The following is a 12620-nucleotide window of genomic DNA, read 5'->3' on the forward strand; positions in this document are numbered from 1 at the left end:
CGACATAGAAGAAGTCTTGGAAAGAACTCCACTCGATAGGAACAATGGACTGACAGAGGGTGAGAGTGCCAAGGTGGATCCAAGTGCAGAAGGAGACACAGGGGTTGGTGTAAAAGGTAAGTGCTCGGACAGAAGACACTCTTGGAAGAGCTGGGTTTTCAAGAGCTTCTTGAAGACAGACAGGGACGCCCCCTGTTCTGGTAGTGCTCGGTAGGTCATTCCACCAGTGTGGAACGACACATGAAGAGTCTGGATTGTCTTGTGTGGGTGTTGGCGCCGCCAGAAGACAATCTTTGGACGAATGGAGTCGTCGAGGGGTAACATAAGCCTTTAGGAGAGAATTTAAGTAGGTGGGAACAGAACCATGAAGCACTTTGTAGGCTAGCATCAGTGATTTGAATTTGATGCGGGGAGATAAGGGTAGACAGTGGAGCTCAAAGAACAGAGGGATGACATGTGCCATTTTAGGCTGATTGAAGACCCTGGCGCCTTGAAATCCATCTGTAATGGTTTCACAGCACAGGTTGGGAGGCAGGGCGTTGCAGTAGTCAAGGCGTGAGATGACCAGAGCCCTTACTAGGAGCTGGGTAGCCTGTTGAGTTAGGTATATGTAGACAATTAAGAACTGTGTATGCAGACGACGTGATATGTATATAGGCGTAGATCTTTCTAGCAGGCAAAGCTATTTATTAGTGATGTGACGTTCCGTATCGAGGCTTCGAAGCGTGTGCCGAGTAGGGGAGGGGGCGTTTCCACGATGCGCGTATCGAGGCTTGCTTCATTTAGGGGAGGAGCCAAAAATGATGACGTCCAAAGCCTCGCTGCCCGGCTGTACCACGTGATTGCTTCGTGAAGTGGTTCAGATTTTGCCGCAAGGTTTTACAGCTACAGTGCTCAGCGTAAATGAGTACACCCCCTTTGAAAAGTACCATTTTAAACAATATCTCAATGAACACAAAAACTCTTTTCAAAATGTTGAAATATATAAAATATATAAGTTTATATAACATCTGTTAAACTTATAACATGAAAGTAAGATCAATAACATAACTTAGATTACACATTTTTCAGTTTTACTGAAATAAGAGCGATGCAAAAATTAGTACATCCCACAACAAAACTACTAAATCTAGTACTTTGTATGGCCTCCATGATTTTTAATGATGGCACCAAGTCTTCTAGGCATGGAATGAACAAGTTGGAAACATTTTGCTACATCAATCTTTTTCCATTCAAGAATTAGCTCTTTCAGAGACTGGATGCTGGATGGAGAGTAATCCTCAACTCTTCAGAGTTGAGGATTACATAGGTGTTCAATTGGGTTCAGATCAGGAGACATACTTGGCCACTGAATCACTTTTACCCTGTTCTTCTTCAGAAATCCAACAGTGGCCTTAGATGTGTGTTTAGGATCATTGTCATGTTGGAAAAGTGCACGACGACCAAAGGCACGGAGTGATGGTAGCATCTTTTCTTTCAGTATAGAGCAAAACATCTGTGAATACATGATGCCATCAATGAAATGCAGCTCCCCAACACCAGCAGCACTCATGCAGCCCCACATAAGGACACTGCCACCACCATGTTTCACTGTAGGCACCATGCATTTTTCTTTGAATTCCTCATCTTTGCGACGCCATACAGTTTTGAAGCCATCAGTTCCCAAAACATTTAACTTGGTCTCATCACTCCAAAGTACAGGTGTCCCAGTAGTCTTCAGCATGGGCCCTGGCAAACTCTAGGCAGGCTTTTATGTGCCTGGGCTTTAGGAGAGGCTTCCGTTGGGACAGCACCCATGCATGCCATTCCTCTGCAATGTATGCCATATTGTGTCACGGGAAATAGTCACCCCAGTTTGGCTTTCTACTTCCTTGGATAAGTACAGTGAACTTGCATGCCGATTTTCTTTGACCCTTCTCATCAGGAGACGCTCCTGTCGAGGTGTTAACTTCCGTGGACGACCTGGACGTCTCTGTGAGATGGTTGCAGTTCCATCTTTTTTAAATTTTTGTACCACTTTTGCTACAGTATTCTGACTGATAAGTAAAGCTTTGCTGATCTTCTTGTAGCCTTCACCTCTGCGGTGTAAAGAAATTATTTTCTTTCTCAGGTCTTGAGACATTTCTCTTCCATGTGGTGCCATTGCTAACAACATGAAATGGGAAGGGGTTTATAGTCAATTGTCTGCTGGACACCTGTGTGATGAATAATTAGACTCACCTGTGGTTGATTATTGTTAAATTGGATTGAATAGCATTTATATAATTTGGAGATAGTTTGGAGAGTTTAGGGAGAGAAAGATTTAGGAGAGTAGGATAGGTGATATAAGATGGAGCCAGCGAGGCTCATCATTGTCCAAGTTACACAGGCATAATCTGTGCCCTTTTCCTAGTTCCACAAGCACTTTCACTGTCCTCTGCCTGATTACGCCCATGCCATTTTCAGAAAAACATTGCACAACTGAACAGCACTGTCATATTATGATTTACACACACAGAATACATCCAAAAAATGTATTAAACACATATGTACAGAAATTATTTGGTCATACATTTTTTGTAATTCATAGTCATTTCTAACAGACACAAAAATTCTATGCATCCCACATTATGTGGTTCAGATACAGCTGCCTGTGATTATACACTTAGCCAGTAGGTGGTTTCGTGTGCACATGAAGCTTCGGGAAATGAACCTTTTCTCGAACCAATTGGCTCAAGTGGTTCAATGCCTCATCACTGTTTCCTTTAAAGTGCCTTTAAGGTGCATTGTCAAAGCCATTTTTGTTATATATTAACCTTCGTATGTGCCTTTGAAAATCTATCATCAGAACCTGTACGACTAACTGTGTATGTGGAATAAACCTTCAGAAAGTCGAGTTGTACCCACCGTACTTGTTCTGGTTACCCTTTCCAGAAGGGAGAATTGAGCTGAAAGGATCAGCCAGTAAAAATCTGGACAGTTGTAAAACCGACAAGTCGTACAGGTTCTGATGATAGATAGATTTTCAAAGGCACTTACGAAGGTTTGTGAATGATCTGAACTAGCCGCACTGTTTGAGCTAACAGCACTGGACCTCTTTGGTCCCTACGTTGTCAGAGACACCGTAAAGCGAAGAACAAAGGTGAAAGTCCGGGGAGTAGTATTCAGTTATATGGCCTCCAGGGCACTGCATGCTGACATCGTGGAAGACCTGTCAACAGATGGATTCCTAAAGGCGTACCAGCGCTTCACAGCTCTTAGGGGCCACCCAAGAAAACTTTGGGTGCCAGTTTTAAAGGAACTCCACAAATTCCTAAACAACATTGACAAGGATCAAGTCAAGACGAAAGCAACCACCGCTGGGACTGACTGGTCATGGGTGTTTCACCCAACAGACTCTCCCCACCGAAACGGAGCAGCTGAAGCAGCGGTCCATACACTCAAGAGAGTGTTGAGCAACATCGGGGTGGAAAGTAACCTAACAGCACTGTCCTCTACCTGGCAGCTTATCTGTCAAACGAAAGACCAATCGGCGCGAGAGTCCAGGTACAAGACGAGACTGTAGGAGTCATCACTCACAACTCACTTCTGCTTGGCCGTGCTGGGCCCAGCGGGGACTCTCTAGGGTTCGAATACCTGACTTACCCCGTTGTGCGCCTGAGAGCGGTCCAGATCGAGGTCGACAAGTTTTGGAAGCAGTTGAGCCAGCTGGCGGGCCCGGGCCTCTTCGTTCGACAGAAATGGCACGCACCCGCTAGAAATGTCACAGTTGGGGACTTAGTGTGGTTGGCTGACCAGAATGCACCGAGAGGCCAGTTTAGACTCGGTCAAGTTATGGAGGCCCATCCTGATGTGAAAGGCGTAGTACGAGACGTGAAAGTGAGGAAGTGCCAAAGTTGTCCAGTTTTCAGTGGACAGTAAGAAAGGCAAAGAGATGGAGAACTGTCCCTCCACCATCCTTCACAGAGATGTCAGGAGGCTGGTGGTTCTGTTACCAGTGAAGGAACAGAAATAGATTCCCCACCACATGATGGTTTCTGGATCCGTCCAGAAATCCCCATTATGTGGTGTGTTTCGGCAAAGGATCAAGACCCCCCCCCCACCATCCTCCACTAGTACGTCAGGAGGTTGGTGGTGTGTTCCGGTAAAGGATGTGTCATCAAGGACAATGTGTTCATGGACAGTGAAACCTTTATTTGTCACTTGTATCTGTTATTCATATTGTGTGTAACACGTTCATACCCAGTTGTAGGTGAATGTTATTTTAAAAGGTAAAATTCGTAGTTGTTGTGGCCTACTTAGATTCAGGAATCAGTAGGCCAAGTGGGAGGTGTAGAACTTTCTAGCAGGCAAAGCTATTTTATCTTTCATTCTGTTTATCTGTTTATTGTTGTAATTGGTATCAAAGCGTGCATTGTCAAAGCCATTTTTGTTATATATTAACCTTCGTATGTGCCTTTGAAAATCTATCTATCATCAGAACGTGTACGACTTGTCTGTTTTACAACCTAACTCGAGTTAGTAGCTAACTAACTAATTACTAACTGTCTAACTAACGGAATGCTGTCTAACTACTAACTGACTGCTGTTTAACTGTGTATGTGGAATAAACCTTCAGAAAGACGGTCGAGTTGTACCCACCGTACTTGTTCTGGTTACCCTTTCCAGAAGGGAGTATTAAACTGAAAGGATCAGCCAGTAAAAATCTGGAGAATAGGTGTTAAGAGGGAAAGTGTCTGTGTGACCCAGGTCACTCAGATGAGTATGTTATATCACCCTCCTCCTGCAGTGGCTGCTCTGCCTCCCTGAGCTGAACTGGGCTGTTAAAGCCTCTCGGCTCAGCCTCTTTGGCAGCAGCGCTGTCAGGCAGAGCGGCTTGATCTCATTAAGGATGTTTATTTTCGGTGCTTGATTCTTCCTCGGGTCTAAGAGGGTTAGAGATTCCTGAGGTATGCTCTCTGTCTGCAGAGTCACCTCAGCCTGGATGCCGGCTGCTGCTGAAGCCTGCCGGCCTCACCACCGACACCACGGACTTACCCCTGAAGGTCCAGGACAAAGACTGCAGCTCATTTACCATTTCTGAGGACGTAAGGGTTTTCCCATCTGGTTTTCGTTTCTAAAATCGTAGAAGAGAGTGTAGTTGCCTCGGTGCAACCGTTGGATCGCACCAATGGGGAACCACGGCTCAAACCTGGAGGACATCCTGGCGGAGGACATGCACCACTGGTACAATAAGTTTATGCGAGAGTCTCCGTCAGGCCTCATCACGCTGTTCGAGCTGAAGGCCATCCTTGGCCTGAAGGGCATGAATGAGAACGCTAACAGCTACGTGGACCAGGTCTTCTTCACCTTCGACATGGACGGGGTGCGTTTCTAAATCTAAGGCTTTACAAAAGGTTGTTTTTACTTCCTAATGCGAGGTACGATAGTACATTACAAAGTATCAGTATATCAGTGAATAGTTTTTACAGTTGTGCTGGTACTTTTACTCAAAGTATCCGAGTACTCCAAATACAACTTGAGAAGCTAACAATGTTCTCAAGAACTTTAAATAATGAATGTACATGTAAACATGTAGAAATAATCACTGAAAACTATGAATTTATGCAGACGAAGCTATCCATGAACCGAAGACGTCGGCAGTGTGCGCCGTCTTTACAATCCTAAGAGTAACACAGCATTACGTAGAGAATCGAAGTACGAACTTGATGTTGTCACCATCACCAGACATCGTTGTTTGGTCCTCAAATGTCTTTGTTTTTGTCCACAAACCAAAAACGATTCAATTTTAATTATTTCTTTTAATAATCTAAAAAAAATAGTGTTTAATTCAGCAATGATTGATTAATCGTTGAAGCCTGAGTTGAAACCCAAACTGTGGATGAAACAAAGCCAAAACCAGTGCACCCCTGGTGGCTGGATATATAGAGTACAAGTCACAAGTCCCACCCCTCCATGTCAGCAAATGAAACATGGACTAAGCAAAAGTCATTTTAGATAGATTCTTATCCTAATGATGGATCTTTGATAAGTTATTATGATTATCAATTAATTTTTTTGTTTTATTTACGATTCACTTGCAGCAGTTTGGGCGTCGTACAGCAAACTTCAGTCAATATTTCTGTCTTTTCACGTTTCCTGTGTTTTCTGTGTGAAGTTGGGTTTGATAAAGTTAATGTGACAATGCAACTGTGGGCTTTTATTTTGATGGATGGCCATAATTTAGCTAAAAGGTGACATTGCTGAAGGCATTCATTCATTCATCCACTCTTTAACCCTTAAACACACCAAGACACATCTTTGTGTTTTTGGCTTTTAATTTATAGAATATTTTACCCTTTTTTTCGAGGCATATTCTTAATTTTTTTTATTTTTATTCTATTGAAAGCAAAATGATCCTCATTAAAATTCATTCAAACACTATTTTTGATGACACAAACTTGGCAATTTAAGGGTTAACAAGTTTCATTAATGTTTGATATGGTTTTATGAGTCTCCAGGTGTGTTAATGGAACTTACTTGAAGGCGCATCTAGTTTAAAGGAGCCTAAACGTTCATTGGTTCACTGTCTAATTGGCTTACAGTGTTAGCATTCAGAGATAATATCCCCCCGTGTGGATTCAGGTTGTGCTAAGAGGATTCAGAGTGGGTTGGCCATGAAGTTCAGAGAAGTTCTCCTCCAAGCTCAGAGTCCGGTTTATGGAAACTCTTTGATTCGAGTCAGAATAAAAACCCGAAACTTAACAAATTAAAAAAAACCAAAGTTCTAACCCCCCCCCCTCCTGCTTCCTGTGTGCAGGACGGCTACATCGACTTTGTGGAGTACATCGCTGCCATCAGTCTGCTGCTGAAAGGAGAAATCAACCAGAAACTAAAGTGGTACTTCAAACTTTTTGATCAGGACGGGAACGGGAAGATCGACCGAGACGAGCTGGAGACAATTTTTTCGGTAACGCACACACACACGAGAATAATCAGTGTCAGTTACATTCTCATGTTTTTGTTTCAAGAACGAAACCAAGACGCAGCGATTTATTTCAGTCCAGAAAATTTACCGTTACAAGTGACTTCAGGGTCCAAACCAATCAACCTGTACCAGATTACAGGGGCCCAGAATTTGGTTCCCGCCCCTGAACCTGTCCCTTGCTCTGACCCTCAGACTGCTGATCTGAGAAGAAGTGACGCTGAATCAGCAGAGCTGGAGCTGCTGGAGGAGAAAAGTGGGCGGGATTAACTCTCAAATTAGCTGAGCACTAATCTGCTGACCAACAGAGTAAAGAATAAAGACCTCCAGAGTCCAGACTCAAGAAAACCAGAGTCCAGGTGGAGAATAATCAAATTCCTGACCGAGCACCACCAGAGTCCAGAATACAGACTGATTCTGTCCAGTCCAGACTGAGAAACTCCAGAGTCCAGCCTGAGAAACTTCAGAGTCCAGCCTGAGAACCATCAGGGTCCAGACTGAGGACCATTAGAGTAAAGAATAAAGACCTTCAGAGTCCATACTATGAACCACCAGAGTGCAATCTGAAAACCATCAAAGTCCAGACTGAAGACCACCAGAGTGCACTATCAGTCCAACATCAGTTCAATTTGAAAACCAGAACCATCCAAGTGCAGATTGAGAACCGCCAGTGCTCTGTGTTCCACATGATTAAAAAACTTTAAAACAACTCTTGAAATATTATTGTCAGATGAATTAGCTACAGTTAAATGTTACAAGTACATTTAATATTAACTTTAAAATTTGAAAAACAGAATCTTAAAAAAAAGGTGTCGTAAAATAATTGAAATTTAAAACATGAATTAACTTAAAGTTTCTCCACATCTGTCCAGAATCCTCATCCAAAACAAACATTGTTGACTCCCTTGTCCTGTATTTAAGATTTCCATCTGAGTCAGAGAGTGTGTTTTCCCATGCAGGCCATCCAGGACATCACACGGAACAGGGACATCGACCCAGAGGAGATCGTCACACTCATATTTGAGAGGATCGACGTGAAAGGAGAAGGTAAAGAAACCGAGGCCCAAAAACATCTGGGTTCCACAGAATCACCTGATCCAGTTTACCTTTCACTATACAGGTGCTTGTCATATAATTAGAATATCATCAAAAAGTTGATTTATGTCAGTAATTCCATTCAAAAAGTGAAACTTGCATAATGTATACATTCATTCCACACAGACTGATATATCTCAAGTGTTTATTGCTTTTAATTTTGATGATTTAGCTGACAACTAATGAAAACCCCAAATTCAGTATCTCAGAAAATTAGAATATTGTGAAAAGGTTCAATATTGAAGACACCTGGTGCCTCACTCTAATCAGCTAATTAACTCAAAACACCTAAAAAGGCCTTTAAATGGTCTCTCAGTCTAGTTCTGTAGGCTACACAATCATGGGGAAGACTCTTGAACAAGAGACAGCGTCAGAAGCGTCTCGCCTGGCATAAAGACAAAAAGGACTGGACTGCTGCTGAGTGGTCCAAAGTAACGTTCTCTGATGAAAGTAAATTTTACATTTCCTTTGGAAATCAAGGTCCCAGAGTCTGGAGGAAGAGAGGAGAGGCACAGAATCCACCTTGCTTGAAGTCCAGTGTAAAGTTTCTACAGTCAGTGATGCCAAAGCTACCAGTACCTGGTTTAAGGACCATGGTATCCCTGTTCTTCATTGGCTAGCAAATTCGCCTTACCTTAACCCCATAGAAAATCTATGGGGTACTGTGAAGAGGAAGATGCGATACGCCAGACCCAACAATGCAGAAGAGCTGAAGGCCACTATCGGAGCAACCTGGGCTCTCATAACACCTGAGCAGTGCCACAGACTGATCGACTCCATGCCACGTCACCTTGCTACAGTAATTCAGGCAAAAGGAGCCCCAACTAAGTGTTGAGTGCTGTACATGCTCATACTTCCCATGTTCATACTTTTCAGTTGACCAACATTTCTAAAAAACATATATTTGTATTGGTCTTAAGTAATATTCTAATTTTCTGAGATACTGAATTTGGGGTTTTCATTAGTTGTCAGCTAAATCATCAAAATTAAAAGCAATTAACACTTGAGATATATCAATCTGTGTGGAATGAATGTATACATTATGCAAGTTTCACTTTTTGAATGGAATTACTGACATAAATGGCGCATTTCCACTGGCTCTACTCGCCTCGTCTCGCCTCGCCACGGCACGATTTAAGTAGCGTTTCCACTAGCCTAGTACCTGGTACTAGGTACTATTTTTAGTACCTGCTCAGGCGAGGTTCCAAGCGTGCTTAAAAGCAGTTACTATGCGATGATTGGTCAAACTGCCGGCCGCTGAGTCCCGTCACAGGAAGAGACGTCCCACGCAGAAATCAAGCCGAACACCGCCGAACTGTAGAAAAAAAAAAATACTTAACAATCCTAACAACGTGGGTTAATCTCCAACATCTATATTTAACAGGAGTCTTTTAAAGTGGAGTGGTGTATTTAGGGACAGTGCCGCTGATCGCGAGCCACAGACCGCTGCCGCTGTAGTCTGTAGACTACAGCGCACAGAGCGATAGGCAAGGTCTCACCCTGGACAGGTCTCCAGTCCATCACAGGGCAACCGTCCACCCTCACACCAACCGTTCATGTAGAGTGTCCCAATTTGCCTAATCCCTAAATCTGCATGTCTTTGGACTGTGGGAGGAAACCGGGGAAAACCCACACACTCACAGGGAGAACATGGAACTGTCCAGGGTGGAATATGAACTGGCGCCCCCACGGCAAGACAATAAGACTGAATTATTTTCCAAAGTATAACTGTCTTTTAACTGTCTTTACCCAGGTGAGATGACGCTTGAGGAGTTCATCGAGGGAGCCAGAGACCACGAGGACATCATGGACATGCTGAGGAAAATGATGGACCTGACGCCAGTGTTAGTCATCATCGTGGAGGGTCGAGCAGGATGAGAATGCAAAGCTGTGTCTGCGGCAGAACCAAAGACTGAAGCAGCAAAACCCAAACTTCACCCCTTTTTGACGAAAGAAAAGACTTGATCTGCTTCCCTTCTTCTGTTTACAGCTCAGAGAGCAGGACTGAGGACAGGTGCTGTGATGTCAGACTCTGATTGGTTGTTCAGACTAAATCAAACTGCACCTCTCCTCCCCACCTTCAGGTGTCAGGTTTAAAAATGAACTAAAGAGACCCAAAGACTTCGATGAGCTTTGTGAGATCCAACTAACAAATCCACATCAGCTGTTTTTCAGATTAAGAATCACCAGAGTCCAGACTGAAGACCAACAGAGTCCATTCTGAAAATACTTCGTTTAATTTGAGAACCAGAAAAATCTGAGTACAGATTGAAAATCATCAAAGTCCAATCTAAACAAACCAGTCCAATCTGAGGATCAGATGAGTCCAGACGTTAGCAGGTGCTTTGATGTCAGAATGTCTATCATTGGCTGTTCCAAACTCTGAAAGTCCAACTACACCTCCCCTCCCCACCTCCAGATGACAGGCTGAAAAAGGAACTAAAGAGACCCAAAGACTTTGATGATCTTTGCAAGATCCAACAAACAAATCCACATAATCTGTTTTTCAGATTGAGAACCACAAGAGCACAATCTGAGGACCATCAGAGTCCAAACTAAGGACCAGAGTCCAGACTGAAGACCACCCAGAGTCCAGTCTGAACAAATTCAGTTCAATCTGAGGACCACCAGGGTCCAGACATCAACAGGTGCTGTGATGTCAGAATGTCAGGTGGACTGTGATTGGCCGTTCCAGACTTTGAAAGTCCAAGTGCACCTCCCCGCCTCCAGGTGTCAAGAGACTCAAAGACTTTGATGATCTTTGTGAGATCCATTTTTTTTACCTAACTCAAACCTCTGAATTCTCCACTTTACTCATTCTTTGTTCCGATGAACCAAATACAAATTGTCATCGGCAAATTTTGCCAATTGTAGGCTACGTCCACATTACTGTACACTGTAGTTGCTACGGTTTCGTCTGGACCTCTGTGACTTTGTCCTGGTCTTTGCTCTGGAGCAGTTGATCCTCTCAATGTTTTGAAGGGCCGTAAAGGAGCAGAATTACAGACGGTTCCAGCGGCTTCATATTTATAAAACTGGACGAGGAAATCACATACCGTGGATTTGATTATAAGATTAACCAAATTTCAGCTTTAAATTTACAGTTTCTGGCATTCAGTGTAGGGAAGTCAAAATAAGGTTGAGTAATCTTTAACAACTCGCTCTGGCACCATGCCAGTCAATGCCGAATCAGACCAAACTGCTAATTAATTAGCTAATTCATCCTAACCCAGGGTCACCAGAGCAGACGAGGTGAGGTTGAATTAAAATCTAACTGCAGAAAAGCTTTAGCTCTGCATCGATAGCTCGACAGTTTTGATTCATTTAGAAAAAACACACAACCTAATCTCGTCACATTACTTTGGTATTTCCTACATAAAAACAGCACAGGAGCATGTCCACACCAGTAGGGGGCAGTACCTTTATCACGTCACAGTTGCAGTGCATCCCTACTTGTGGTCATTACTCCACTCCAGTACACAAACCTGCATGCTGAGGGGACAACGGAATCCCACATCGTCCAGAACACTGATGGAATCTCTGATGGTAAACAAGCGTAGAACCGGAATTCCTCGTCTGTGGTACCATATCATTTGATGGCAAGTGTGCAGGACAAGTCCCTCAGCTGACTTTACTCTACTCTATATGAGTCCTGACCTAAGCCTGCAGTTGTCTGATGGTTTCAGAAAGCAGCATTCATTCCACTTGCGGATTCATGGTCAGTAGCTGGTTCCTGAGCTTCATCACCGCCTTCTTCCCACGCACAACTCAAGCCGAACAGCGCCAAACTGTAGATCACTTAAAACTACTAACAATCCTAACAACGTGGGTTAATCTCCAACAACTACCAGGGAAACCTCTATATTTAACAGGAGTCTTTTAAAGTGGAGTGGTGTATTTAGAGACAGTGCCGCTGATCGCGAGCCACAGACCGCTGCCACTGTAGTCTGTGGAGTAGGAGGCTGTACTCCGGAGACGTGTGGACAGAAATCAAGCCGAACAGTGCCGAACTGTAGATAAATTAACTTCTTAACAATCCTAAAAACGTGGGTACCTGGTACCAGCCACAGAAGTAGCGTTTCCACTAGCCTAGTACCTGGTGAAAACGCTACTTAAACTGTGCCGTGGCGAGGTGAGTAGAGCCGGTGGAAATGCGCCATATGTAACCAGGGTAACAAACCAGAAGTGCGAACGCACTGCTCTGCGATTTACCGGAAATGGGAACCAGGAATTGTGATAAAGACCTCTTAATACTTTAGGGGGCGCCGAGATTGAAACTTCCTACTCGTAACTGAGAAATTCCAACTAAAACTGTAAAACTGGAACACACTCCAGATGTTAAATATAGTTTAAAGTGTCACCTGACTTTCTGCCCTTGAAGTAATAATAATCCAGGCCCACTGTCTTTTTTTTTTACAGACTATGATAGTTCATTGATTCATGTGCAGAAATCAAATGTTCATATTCGTTTCTTTTAGTTTTACGTTGCATCTTTGGCAACATATGAAAAACGCTGCAGTAAACAGAAGACAAAACAGACTCTTCCGGTCCGTTCGCAGTTTTAGCCACTAGCTTGTGTGAC

The 12620-nt window shown here is 43.5% G+C and overlaps 1 protein-coding gene across 3 annotated transcripts; it reads left to right on the forward strand.

Moving 5' to 3' along the window:
* Positions 1–48: 48 nt before the first annotated feature.
* Positions 49–11858, forward strand: guca1d (guanylate cyclase activator 1d). 3 transcript variants are annotated; one of them, XM_044042868.1, is made up of 5 exons: positions 49–116; positions 4948–5344; positions 6779–6928; positions 7903–7990; positions 9792–11858. In XM_044042868.1, exons 2-5 carry the CDS (start codon positions 5150–5152, stop codon positions 9914–9916), a joined length of 558 nt encoding a protein of 185 aa, XP_043898803.1. In that variant the 5' UTR covers positions 49–116; positions 4948–5149; the 3' UTR covers positions 9917–11858. The 3 variants fall into 3 exon arrangements, with proteins under 3 accessions (XP_043898803.1, XP_043898802.1, XP_043898804.1); XM_044042867.1 differs by lacking the exon at positions 49–116 and having other exon boundaries at positions 4637–5344; XM_044042869.1 differs by lacking the exon at positions 49–116 and having other exon boundaries at positions 5214–5375.
* The last annotated feature ends 762 nt before the right edge of the window (positions 11859–12620 follow it).

Source organism: Solea senegalensis, linkage group LG13, assembly GCF_019176455.1.
Source record: "Solea senegalensis isolate Sse05_10M linkage group LG13, IFAPA_SoseM_1, whole genome shotgun sequence".
Classification (NCBI taxonomy): Eukaryota; Metazoa; Chordata; class Actinopteri; order Pleuronectiformes; family Soleidae; genus Solea; species Solea senegalensis.